The sequence below is a fragment of the Emydura macquarii genome, unplaced genomic scaffold (assembly GCF_026122565.2).
Source record: "Emydura macquarii macquarii isolate MOO-44397 ecotype Brisbane River unplaced genomic scaffold, CSIRO-AGI_Emac_v2 contig_587, whole genome shotgun sequence".
Lineage (NCBI taxonomy): Eukaryota > Metazoa > Chordata > Testudines > Chelidae > Emydura > Emydura macquarii.
The window spans coordinates 9055428-9069599 of record NW_027130724.1 but is presented as its reverse complement, the minus strand read 5'-3'; the positions used below and the strand labels follow the sequence as shown (position 1 = coordinate 9069599).

The window sequence follows — 14172 nt, the reverse complement described above, 5'->3', positions numbered from 1 at the left end:
TTCATTGCCATGGGATGTGAAGGCCAAAGGTGTAGCTAGCTTAAAAAAAGAAAAGGGAAATTCACTGAGAACCAGTCCATTGATGGCTATTCACCAAGATGAGCAGACAGGCATGCAACCCCATGCCCCAAGTGTCCCTAAACCTCCAACTGCCAGAAGCTAGCCAACAGGATGGATCACTTGAAGTTGTCCTGTTCAGAATTGTCCCTCTGAAGCACCTGGCCCTGGCCATGTGCAGAGGCAGTATACTGGACTAGATTGACTATTGGTCTGACCTGGTATGGCTATTCTTACAGCCTTACCTCTGAAGTTGGCCTGATGTACAGCTCCACAAAAGCTTGATATTTAAATCAAGCCTCTCCATATGAGCAAGTCCTCTCTACTATTTCAACCCTCTGCTATTTAATAGTTAACTAAAGGGAGGAGGGTTTCTTTTCTGCTAACTCCTTAGTTATTACATAAAAGAATCCCAGCTCACATAAGAGAAGAGACCATGGCTTTCTACTGGAGATACTAGAAGCTCAGTACTCTTGAAAAGCACATCTCCCCTATTTTGATACCTAAAATATGGATTTAGGAACTTTCAGCACTCAAGGTGAACACTGAAACATACAAAGTAGGTCAAATTTCTGAATTGCATGCACTGTGCTCTTCCTCTTTATTAAGCTAAAACAAATCAATGCAAACTACATTCCCAAAAAAGGGGTGTGTGATTTTTCTTTACCTGTAAAATGGAATTCTGGGTATAACTCAGCAATCTGTGTTAATGGGATCCATCCTCCTCTCTCAAGCAAACAAAGGTATGCCATAATAGGAGTCTCTGCTGCTAGTGCATACATAGAAGCAGGCAAGGAGCATCCTAGAATTTAATGCACTAATAGAAGCAGTTAAACCATAGAGAACAGCAATAAGCAAGGAAATGGATTACTATAGCTACACACTGAAAACCTTATTACAAGTACAGGGGAAAAGTGCCTTTTTTGTACAGAATACCTCCAAGTACCTATATTAAGAGGGGCCCTAAATTGTAGTAGTGAGCTGACTTAAGGAGGAAGATATATCTTGATTGAGGAAAAAATTGGATTATTAAGTTACAGCCCTTAGACTGTAAGTTAAGGAAACAGATCGCAAGTACAGGATCCTTTTTGTCCCCCTTCAGCTCCAGAAAGAAAGTAGGAAGGAATACACACCTCTTGATTTATGGGAAAGCTGGACATTTTCTTTGAAATGAAGCTAGGCATGTTTCTGAGGACCAGGTGGGGAGATAATAATAATTGGAGATTTGGAAGAAAAAAAATGCAGTTTCTTGTACCTATCTCAGAGATTTAAAAAAAAAACTCAGCCAAAATTGCAATCTTGAATTAAAGAAAACCTAAAGAAATAGCAGCCATAGTCCTACGCCAGATTAAGTGGCTCGTGTCATCTGCATTAAAACTCCTCATGGAGTCAGACTTCACCAACGATGAAGAAGTTTCCCTTCAACTGACTCTTTTTGGGAGATGGATTTCTTTGGCCTCTTATGAGAGGAAGGTCCCCTTGGCTTTTTAACATAAAAACAGGGCAGTTGGCTGAGGGAAGCAGGACTGCTTCTTATTGTAGGCCCTTTAGAGTATATGACCTCTGCACATCATCTGAAGGGGAAAAGGACGTGAAACTTATGCTTCCATGAAGAATTTGTTGAGGTAGCCACCAGCCCTAATCTAAGGAAGCAAATGATGCCATCAGGTTGCTGAGAGAAGGTAGTGGTAATTAGTCACCTGGGAAGACAGCAGGATACATTAGTATGGATTACAGAGAACTACCTGCAGAATAAATGATTTGTTAAAGGAAATAGATTTGTTTGAAGCTTCCAGGAGGTAATTATGAGTAAGTGTTATGAATCTCAGCATCATATTTAAGATTAACATTCCCTATTTTGTTTAACAGTTCTTACAAACTGCAAGACTACCGGTGGATGATATTTTAATTGTAATAACTACATAGAATGGGGGGGAGGAAGGGGAAATCACCAGTTTTTGCTATGGTCACCCTGCAAGACATCACATTTCCTGGGTGACAAGACGACAAGCCTTGACTTTGGGCACCCTGCTTTCATTTGTTTTATAATAAACTTAAAAATGACACGAAGTAACTGTGTATTAATTCTTGCTAGTTCTGGACACTGAAGAAAAGTTGTTTCCTGGTCTCATCAATATATTATCGAAGTGTATGTTTGTTAGTTAAAGTGGCACAAACTACGAAGACATATCTGGTTGCAAAGGAAGTATATTCTACACAAAAACATAGGAAGAAAAAAAATTATGCAACAAGTTTTATTCAGCTCAATCCACCAACACAAAATAGATTACAGGGAATAGAAAGTGCATTAATAAAAGCTAGTCTTTACCAAAAAGAAAAAGAAAATATATTATTGATTCAAAATATCTTACACTTGAATGATGTAATAATTTATTCTGCGCACCTACTGATTAAAAGAAAGAGTGACTTGTTTCATAAGAAGCCCTACTTCCTAATTAAAGTCAGAGAGATCAGTAGAGATCGCTGAGTCCAGCTGTCTTTCTTGCTTTCTGCATTAGTGCCCTCAGCTGGAATTGCTTGCGAGACAGAAGACGTACATGCTGGGGAAAGAGAAGATAAAATTCAGTGTAGCCATCAACTGTATGGCCTTCAATACAATCAGAGATTATCTGCACTCCAAAATTTTAATACTTGGGATAATCCGGGACCAAATGTGATGTTTATTTTTTGGAAATGAACATTTAGACTTTCTGGGCCAAATCCTTATTTGAGGAAATTTGATTGAGTAAATACAGCGTGAGGACCTCAAGATATGTCATGAAGTAAAATACTTGACACTTTTGGCAAACTACAATACATAGATAACCACTTTCTTTGCTCAGAATTACTTTTAGTTTACAAACAGCAATCAAATTCAAATAGTATAATTCACTATAATTTATTTTTAGTGAATTAAGTATCTTGTAAAAATTTATTCAGATTTATGGAGAGTATAACAAATCAAATTGAAATCAATGCAGATTACTACTGAGCATCCCATGAGACAACAATATTTGTAGTAAGCTGGAGTGAAGACAATACTGGTGAATGCAACAGCCAAGGTGCTTAAGGACAAGATGTTAAGCCACTATCTGGCCTCTCTGTACATGGGATGCTCAAGATGTAGCCGAAATTTGAAGTCTCAGCCCAAACTGGAATATCAGTGAACTTCTACCACTAGAAAAAAGGATCGATAGTATTTATTTCATGACTGACTGCCTAGGTGAAGACAACTAGACTTTTGAGCCCCTTAGGCATTGTATTTGAGAAATATAAAAGGAGTGAGTATTAACTAAGATGGGTACACAACAATTATCTTTAAAAGTCAAATAGTTTTACTGTATTAGTTTAATTTCAAGTATTTTTAATACTTGGTTTCAAAGTCACTGTGAATTTAATCACCTGCAAAACAAAGGCAGAGTATCTTTTTGTCCATTGCACGGCATTTTTTTATCCTCATCCTTAATTAAACATTTAGCCCATCAACCTCCCTTTCAATGCTTTGACCTAAAAGTGAAGTTAAGACAAGACTATGATCAGCAACTCCAAATCCTTTACTTTTCCTTCTTGTACCCCATGAGTCATTAAGAGGGTTGGCAAAATGTCTGGTTACTCAGTTAACCGGTCAAAATCAAAAGTCATTTCTAATATCTGCTATATGCTTCCCTTCTAATTAGAAGGATTTCTTATGCACAGGGCCAAAAGATGTTTGAAATACTTCTGAATCATTCCAAAAAGATTGGGTCAGTATTTCCATGCTAGCTGATAGATTGTAAATGAAAACAGGTAGGGATGAGGCCTTTTATTGCACTAGCCATTTAAAAATATCTATATTACTATTCCATGTTGGAGATAAGTTTTTTAAAGTGAATCAGTGTGTTTGCTATCTTTTTATAGAATTTTTAAATCAGATTTAAGTTATAATCCCTGATTCTAAGTTGAGTGAAAACTTAAAGGCATATCAAATGCAGAACACCACAATTTAGCATGCTTTTACACCTCAGGAAAGCAAGTGATACTAAAATAAGAAGTGACTTCAGTGAACTATTTCCTAGACTTAGACCTCCCCAAGTATGCAACTGGCTCCACATAGGTGGACTCCTGCATTCTTCACAACTTCATCCCACCCTACCTATCTAACCTAGTAATTTATTGTGGTATCTATCACTGCCAGCCAATGTCCCTAGACCTTACTGCCTGCTTGTCAGCTTCTCATGGAAAAGCCTCCATGCTTTCTCCCACATGCCCCTTATCTTCCTTAAAATGCCTCCATTAAGATTCACCTCTGCTGTGATGCCTACAACACCGAGCCTGATAGCCACAACAAAGCAAGTGACAAGCTGACTGTTCTCTTCCCCTTCTTTCCCTTTTCTATACCCCCCACCTCTATCCCAATTAAAAATAGCTCACTGCCACATTTAGCTATTAAGCTGTGCCAAATCTTCACCATACTCACTGGCTTGTATATTCCATCCCCAACCCTACCCTTCGTCTGCTTGTGTCATTTAGACTGTAAGCTCTCCAGGCAGGGACTGTCTCTCATTTATGTTTTTACAGTGCTCAGCGTGATGGAGTCCTGATCTTGACTGAGGCCTTTGGGAACTACAATAATATAAATATTTGTAATTAAAAATGTTGAACAAACCACTAGACCTTTTCTTGGCCTCATTAGTTGGCTTCCTGATGTTGAAAACTAAGTGAACTGACTATACCCACTGCATAAAAAAAATCCAAAGGCAGGCAGTAGTAATGAGCAGATTCTCTTTTATAGAAATGGTTTCTGTGCATCTTTTTGTCCATCCACACACATGATTTGCTTGCCTCAGAATCAGATAACCTGCAACAGCCAACTGAAGTCAATGCCTAAAACAGTGTTTTTCATTCTATCCTTTTGTTCATCTTTCAATATCAGGCTGTGTCTTGATTCAAAGCAGGCTAAGCATTTGAAGCTCTGCTTAGACTAGAAAATCTGATACAAGGAAAAAAAGATGAACAAGGTGGAGCATCAGGCTGTGAGAAATGATGGCTTGAGTCCATTTCTGCATCCACATTATCACAATTCTTAGTTGGTTGCCTCAGCAAAGACACCAATAATAGAATGAGGTGGAGATTGACTGAATATTTGCTCCCCTTTACACGTAGGCTATGTCTACACCGATGGTGGCAAATTCGCTGCCATCAGATCGATTTATCCGGATTGATTGAGCGGGAGTGGAGACCCGCTCAATCAACCTGGAAATCGATGCTATAACGGAGTAAAGCTGCATCGATGGGAGGGCATTTCCCATCCGTACTGCGAACTGAAGACACTGCAGTAAGTAGAAGTTAGGAAGCTGACGGGAGATACGCAAGCTACTCTATGTAGCTTGCGTATCTCCTGTCGACTGCTGCCGAATTTGGCAGCAAGTGTAGATATAGTTGATGTTTCTCCAAAATCAGGGTGAAGATACATTGATAAGGAAGGGTGGGCACACTTAACGACACATGACTTCAGTTTACAATGCTGTTAACTAAGGACTTTTCACAGGCAATTGACATTCCTTTTATTAACTGAAGTTGCCTTTTAAAAATGCAGACATTTTAAAACCAGTTGGTTCCCCTTTTGCAAAAAAAGCTGCAACACTAACAACCTGGTGACAAAGCCACAGGAATTTTCAATGCCAAAACATTAGTCAGATACATAATTTTCAATACACATTCAAAAGTGTCTTGAGAAACCTACCTTTAGGAAGACATCTAGATCTATAACCCCCCGTCTCAATGCTTCTCCCAAGTAAAAAATGGTGTCTTCAATGGCATTTTCCTCTGCATATAAGTTCAGGATCTGTTTGTAAAGTGGTGCTGTTGGAATGATAACTTCATCTATGTCATTATTTTCTGACTGACTTTCCATTTTCTCCAGTGCAGAACTAAGTTCTTCATCTTTCTTCTTCAGAAGTTCAATGTTTTTATCGACGTCAGCCTTAAAAAAAAAAATCCAAATACTTCCTCTGTTAAAGTTAAAGATCCAGATGACCTCTCAAATTTTCCTTTTTCATACATCTGACTAGATGAAAGAATTCTGAGAACTTTAGTTGGCTCTTTGTTCACCTGTATTAGGGTTTTACTATAGTAAATGATATCACCATATAGATTCTGGATATTTCCTCTACTTTAAAGAGTGAATGCTATTTTAAGATATATAAATATGAACAACAGTGATGTACTTATTTTACAGTATTCTGGCTATGATTATGCCATAACTGGAGTACTTGCTTTGCCAGTTGTCTGGCTGGTTCCCATCCTCTATCACAGAGGAGGATAACATTTCAGTGTTGTACACACTATCACATTTGTGACCACCTCTGGTCTCCTTTGGGATGAAAAGTGATATATAAATGCAAAATTATGGAAGGCTTGACAGCAACTCCATAGTTAAGGTTGTGTTAAGAGTTGTACTTAAACAGGACAGAAATTCCTCCATTTTGCACTTTAAATGATTGAATTTAGTTTACAATTTTAGCACAATAATCCTTCAGAGGACACCTGCACTTTTCATGTACTTTTTAAAAGTTAATATATTAAACGATTACAAAGAAAACACTGAAAAATACTTCTCCCTTTCTGTAATTTTGCCTGCTTTCCTCACTTTTTCTTAGGTTTCTCTAGTTAAAGAAGCATAATCCCCACAAGTTTCAAACTATGCACTACATATATAGCTGGATAATAACTTGGACATAATATACTTTTGCTCTTGTAAAGTTTCACACACAAAAATAGTTATCCCCCTCATTCAAGATAACCTACAGTTAACCTACAGTTTGTCAAGATTAGTCTATAATTGTCCGGTTTGATCAGCTACTTCATTCTCCAGTGCTGCAAGGCCGTCTTGCAGATTCACTGGCTCTGCTTAACACAGAGACCCTGGGGAGGCAGGATGGCCAGCAAAGGTTTGGGAAAGTGGCAGCTCCAGGGGAAGAGATATAGCTTAGAAGTCATATGAGGATGAGCAAAAACGTGGGATGCCAGAGTGAGTGTTGCTCATGGGGACATAATGGAATATTAGCAAGTATTTGCTGACAAGTTTAATAGGGATATGTGGGCATGAGGGGTGGAAGAGGCATTGTGTTGTAGAAGATGGGGCCCTTGGGTTGAGGGTCCAGGGTTTTGCAGGGAGACTGAAATAAGGATGGAGCCCAGGGCTTCTACGCCACAGTATTAGAGACTGAAGTGTTCCCCAGTGCACCAAAGAACTGAGACAGTGGCAATGGGGAACTGACAGTTCTTATGCTGAGGCTCCTTCTCATGTTGCTGCCTCAGCTCCCTGGTGTACCAAGACAACACCACCACGAGGAGCCTTTGATGTGCAGGGGCCTCAATGCAGAGGTCCTCACCTGACGACTCTAATCAACTCCCCTTCTGAAACTCCTGTTCAACTTCCCCTAGTACACCATAGAGGAGCACCATAGGGAGCTGAAGGAAGGTGAGTAGCATAAGGTGAGTGAGGCTAAGAGTGTAAAGGCCATATTGGGTCAGACCAATGGTCCATCTAGCCCAGTATCCTGTCTTCTGACAGCGGTTACTGCCAGGTGCTTTGGACGGAATCAACAGAACAGGCAGTTATCGAGTGATCCAGCCCTGTCGTCCACTCCCAACTGGTGCTCACAGGCTAGGGACAAACAGAGCATGGGGTTGCATTCCTGACGATCTTGGCTAATAGCCAATGATGGACCTATCCTCCATGAACTTATTGAATTCTTCTTTGAACCCACTTATACTTTTGGCCTTTAGAACATCTTCCGACAATGAGTTCCAAAGATTGACTGTGTGCTGTGTGAAGAAGTACTTCCTTCTGTTTGTTTTAAACCTGCTGCCTATTAATTTCATTGGGTGACCCCCCCCCCCCTTGTGTTATGTGAAGGATTAAATAATGCTTCCTTATTCACTTTCTCCACACCATTCATGATTTTATAGACCTCTATCATATCCCCCTTTAGCTGTCACTTTTCCAAGCTGCAAAGTCCCAGTCTTTTTACACACTCCTCATATGGAAGCTGTTCCATACCCTAAATCATTTTTTTTGCCCTTTCCTGTACCTTTTATATTTCTAATATACTTTTTATGAGATGGGGTGACCAGAACTGCATACCCTGGATAGTGGCATTATGATTTTTCTGTCTTATCTATCCCTTTCCTTATGGTTCTTAACACTGTGAGCTTTTTGGACTGCTGCTACACACTGAGTGGCACACTGATACTTCTAGAGAAGTATCCACAATGACTCCACAATCTCTTTCTTGAGTGGTCACAGCTAATTTACATCCCATCATTTTGTATGTTTAGTTGGGATTATGTTTTCTAATGCGCATTACTTTGCATTTATCAACACTGAATTTCATTTGCCATTTTGTCACCCAATCACCCAGTTTTGTGAGATCCTTTTTGTAACTCTTCCCAGTCTATGCAAGATTGTTAAATCCAAAGCCATTTTCTATCATCTGCAAATTTCACCACCTCACTGTGTACCCTTTTCCACATCATTTATGTGGAATAGGAGAAGGTTATGCAGAGGGGAGGGGACATAGGATCAAAGAGGTAGAGGGAAGAACAGAACTCCATTGTAACCATCTATTGGTCACCAAAATGGGACATGCATGGGATGGGGAGCAGGTTGAGAAGTGGGATGGTGAAAGGGGGTCCTGGTGTGGGAAAGGCAGAGGGGAGAGAAGCTGGACACTGAAGAACCACCTAGGGTTTGTGCATTTTAGGTTGACACTGAATTGGTTTAATATAGCAGCCTGACGTATAAACCATCAATTTTAATATAAACTGTTATTTCTAATATAACATTTTGAGATGCTTCCAAAAATATTATCAAATCTTACTTAATCTAGTTCTTCCTAGTTCATAAATAAGTTTTTACTTTTTTGTAATGTAATACACCTGCTCAATTTAGTTGACAAGACTGCAAAAATAATAATGCCTAGTATAGCACCTGTTCATTCAAAATGCTGTACCAACATTAGCTAATCTTCACATTCTCCCTGTAAGATGGGTAAAGCAAAGCAGAGAGGATAAAATGACTCGCACAAGGCCACATGGTGAGTCAGTGGCAGCACTAGGATATAGTACAAATTGTCTCCATTTCTGTTCAGAAATTGAAGGCAGAAAGTTATACACATCCCTACATCAATCGTCTTCATCATCATGAGTACACAGCCTTAAATAAAATGTATTATAGTTTCCCTACTGCTAAATAAAAGAAAAAAGGGGATTTTTTTCAATTTGAAAAAGGTGGCATATATTTTTAAACTGACATATTGGAAGCCTGAAAACATCCACTGTGCTCGAAACAGTGTACATGATTCAGTTTCCTATTGGAAATCAAGACACATGGCATGGCTTTGTCAATCAGCTTACCACTTCCTGGTCTAAGCGAGTTACCATCTCTTCCAGCTTTTGGTGACCTTTTTTCAGGTCCTCTTCTGTCCGTTTCAAGGCATTGAGCTCAGCTTGTGCACGATCCATTTCCTCTTTCATCCGCCATCTCAGTTTATCACTCACTGCCGAAACGAGAGAAGCTCGAATGGTATCCTCGCTGATAGTCCCATCTCTGCTGGGACCTGCAAAATAAAATTCACAGGCATAAAATTCTCTCTCACTCTTTTGGATAGCTTTGTTACAGGGCCATCTGACAGAAAGTGGTTAAATCCCTGCACCTTGCTTTAAGAATATAAGATAGGAACATAAAATAAATTTTTCTATGTTAGTTAATTTTCAGAAGCAATGCAGAGGCCACAAAGAAATGCAGAAAACTATATATGAATTACATTTAAAGGTGTATCCATGCACTCAGCTCACATTAAAATCTAACTATGCTTTCATCCCTAATTTTAAAAAGGAGCCGCCCATCTCACCACCACAGAGCACAGTCGTGATCCACACACAGTTAGTTTAAGTCTCTAACAGAAGGATGAATTTATGGCAAACTCTAGAGAAGGCTTACTATAAAAGATGCATTCAAATATTTAATTAATTATGACTGTCTAACAACTGCCCTGTGAATGTGAATTTGCCTTCAGATACTCTGTAGTTTAAAGCTTTCTATCAACAAGAACAGACAAACCTAGTAAATAGCCAGAAGTAAATGGATACACCCCATGCGTGATATTTTAAATTTAATTCTGAACAAGAGGAGGCTGCTTTTCTACCAGAATATAACTTTTGATCATTGCTTGCAACACGGAAATGAGGAACGAATGAATGAGCAATAATAGAATCACATCCAAGACAAATGTTGGTTTATTTTTGATACCTTAAGTTATATACAGAAGAATTTCTTGAAACCTTTACGATTCTGTATCAGTACTTTTAAATTTCCTATACCTGATTACATAGTAGATTCTCATCTCATTCAAATATAAATCAAAATATAACATTTCAATAACGCACAAAAATGTTCTCAAATGGAAAAAAGTCTCTTTCCTTATAGGCAGGTAAATAGCAGTCCTTAAAACATTACAGTCACAAACTCCTGATGTGGTTTCTAATCTGCAGTTTTCCTCATTGCCTTCATGCAGATTAGAGTATTTTGCACATGTCCTTTTGTTACCATGGAATCTTTTTGCATACATATCCTATCACACTTGATTTAACTCAAACATTGTTTCCATTAACACTACCAAAAATGTTGTTTTCAATAAGTATTTGTATGCCTTTAGCACAAATTATTCATACCACACTAATATCAAAACCAACAAAAATTAGTAATAGCACTTTAATATGAAAATTGTATTTTACCTTAAACATCAATTCAAAGTGCCCCCACAGGTTTCATATGTAGCCATCCATCCTTTTCCTTTCTCCCATGATCTTTAAAATTAAAACTCTTCTTTTAAATTACAATCTTTTCATGGTATTAGTCAAGTCTTTTTTTTTTCTTTAAGATGATCTGTGCATGATTAACCTACTTGAGCGTCCATAAAAGACATCATGACATTGCTCATCCCAGTATCTAAGTGTTGGCGTGATCGGTCCATTCCCAAATTCAGCTGTTTTTATAATCTCCGGTCCACTGAACAACAAAGTAAGTTGTTGTAAATTTCCATCTATTCCTCCTGAAGTCTCTGGGCCTGCTCTGTTCTATCAGTTGCTGGTTTATTCACTGTTTAGGGTATCCAATTCCACAGTGTCCCTTTGGAATACAGTCTCTGATCCCAGTCTCTCCTTCCAGTTTCCACAGATTTCACTTTTTGGTTTCATCATCTCTTGTGAGGACATGACTATTTATTTTCTCTAGTGCTGTATTCGTTTTTCAGGAGTTTTGCTTCCCACCTTCCATATTTCTTCACTTGTTCTAGTGGCTAAATTTCACTGAAGGCAGGTACACACAAGCTTCTTTACTTCAAAACTAAACTGTCAGGTATTGCTTCATTCTCTTTCCTCCAGATGACAGAAAAGTCCAGTTTCATTCTTAGACTCGTTTAGTTTTCCTGTTTACTACAGCCAGTTTCTTATGATGTTAAAATTAACAGTCCAACATAACATTCACCATGTTCAGTTCCTCTCCCAAGAGTTTCTCCTCTTCTCTCTAAAAATGTATAGCTGAGCACATATAAGGAAGACTAGGTAACTACCAACCAGAGTATTCCCTCTGCATAATGAACTACATATCAGTTAATATTCTTTGATCGATTCTTAACACACACAGGCATACACACACTTTTCACATAAGTCTGCACAACACTGAGTCTTAAAAATTTTCACAGTTCATTGTTGATCACTCAAGTATATATCAGACCAAAACTTCCCAAACATTGGCAATATTTAGCTTTTCAAATATCTTAAAAGCTCTTGAAAATGAAAAAAATTAATAAAGCAATAATGATTAAGGCAGTATGTTTCTTGGGGATTACTGACCAATTGGGAGATGTGTTGAGGCACACTTTAAGTCATTGATTTTAGAGGTCTATCTCCAGGAAATGCACTGGGTTCACATCATTGCTGCTATTTTATTAGTATTCTTTTCATTAACAATTTTTTTTTTATAAACTTAAGCACAAACATACTACAAAAGAAAAAAACCCAAAAGCATAACTATATACAACTGTTGGATTTTGAACATTGTTTAAGATAAAAGTTTGTATGTTGCTCCTTCATATCCACCCCAAGCAAAAAGATCAAAACTATTTTAAATAAATTCTAGAAAGCTAAAAAGGGATAGTGAGAGTCAAAACAACAAGCAGGAACCAAATCCACAGCCAATGGATATAAAATAAACATTAGCCTTTCATGAACTATTATGTTACTCAGACATACAGAAGAAGAGGTACAATAGTTGCCTATTTACAGCATGTAAAAAAAGGTTTAAATCGTCCCATAAAATGTGACTAAGTAGCTTGAAGTTTATACACTGATCATTAAAAATTGAATAGGAAAAGGACGAAAACCACTGGGCCTGGGATGGTACCTTTCTAACTGCAGGCAACAAATCTAAGATATTTGGCTAATGCTAGGACCCAATATTAGACTATTGTTTTTGTTATTACTGAATGTCATTTGGAAGTAAGGTGGGGGGAGAATTGTCCAAGATTTCCTTTCCACTCTACAGAAATTTTGAGGATGTGATATATGTACATTATCAATACCAGCAACTGCCTTTCCAGATAATTAATGCCTGGTATGTGTTCCAGATTGCAGGAAAACTTCCAGTCATCTTAATTAAAAATATAGCTGATTAAAAGAGCCTGTCTTAGTTCAGGATTTTGTTCTTTAATAATCTTATGGAAGGACTGTTGCTCAGTCACAAGAAAAAAACTGTTTTCCAACTTCAGAAGATTGTACAAATGGGTGTAAAATGTCAGTAGATCTTAGAAGAATGTATTTTGCTAAAAACAAAATCCAAAAAATCCTCAAAACCAAAACACAAGCTATCATGAAGCACAACTGTACTTTTTGTAGTTTCCTCTCATTTAAGTAACAAAAATTAGTTGTTAACTGGTCTATCTTGTGTATTTGCAAACAAACATATATCCAAACAATAACCTAGAAACAGGGCATTTTTGGGAGGACTAATTATTGAATGGGATTAAGGGCCTAAAGTTTTATCGCAGGTCCTACTCTTCCCAATTGACTTCCCGATTATTACCATCGTTCACAGAGGATGCATTTTTTAGCTACAACTCTTTTTAAAAGTGGCAATTCTTAATTAACTGCTGTACAGCAAGAACAATGTTAATCAATACATATTCCAGTAGACTAAGAACATGTAGCAATGTTATAATATGAAGTAAGCATTCAGGGTCACATTGGACTTACCGAGATTTGTAAACTACTGTTGAATGATAGAGAGATTACACCTGGTATCTGACATTAGCCATTTATTTTTAAAAGTTTTCAGTTTTTCTACTAGCTAAATTATTTTATTTGGCTTTAGTGGATAACTACTTTTGCTTTATTCACACATTTAGAAAGATAAAGTTAGCCAACTGTAAGAGGATTTTGTATAAATTAATTATACAATTAAGTTCTACCATAATTCAATCAAGCCAGCCTAACTACTTTGGGGAAACAAAAGAATGTGGCTAGTTGCAGCTTCACTGCAATTACTCTAACTCATAGGTTTCATCTGATACATAAAATGTAAGAAACATTTATAGACTCCTACAGATAAGTGGGTAACTAAACTCAATAGACCCAAAACCAATTTTCATATACTTTTCAAAAAAGGTTAGATGATATTACATTAAAGATATTTTCCTCTGTAACAAACTGGTCTGTGCTATGTAATAATGATGATAATTATCTTGGGATGAATAATCAACATTATTATTATTAAACAGTATAAATTGAGATCACCACAGTAAAGTGGTTACTAGGTATGTGTGACCTGAATTTAAAATTACTAAGCAAATACTGTTTTCATATAGATTCAATATTAGAAAGTGTGATAGAAAAATGTAAACAATCATGTAAATCAACTCTCTGCTATGATTTTCTTAGGCAGTTTCTTTAAATGTAACATTAAATGTATTAGCCTTTAAGTGGATTAATAGATTTTTTTTTCTGCAGATCACACTTTCAGAAAGGGTAGCAGCTATATGTCCTGTTCTGCAGATCACACTTTCAGAAAGGGTA

The 14172-nt window shown here is 37.5% G+C and overlaps 1 protein-coding gene across 1 annotated transcript in view; it reads right to left on the bottom strand.

Annotated features, from left to right (window-relative positions):
• Nucleotides 1-2249: 2249 nt before the first annotated feature.
• Nucleotides 2250-14172, bottom strand: part of TSG101 (tumor susceptibility 101) — a 55575-nt gene continuing 43652 nt past the window's right edge. Inside the window, exons 8-10 of the mRNA XM_067540643.1 lie at nucleotides 9457-9659; nucleotides 5780-6019; nucleotides 2250-2618 (exon numbers count right to left, since the gene is read on the bottom strand). Coding sequence (XP_067396744.1) covers nucleotides 2529-2618; nucleotides 5780-6019; nucleotides 9457-9659 — 533 coding nt within the window. The 3' untranslated portion in view covers nucleotides 2250-2528. The remainder of the gene's footprint in view (nucleotides 2619-5779; nucleotides 6020-9456; nucleotides 9660-14172) is intronic.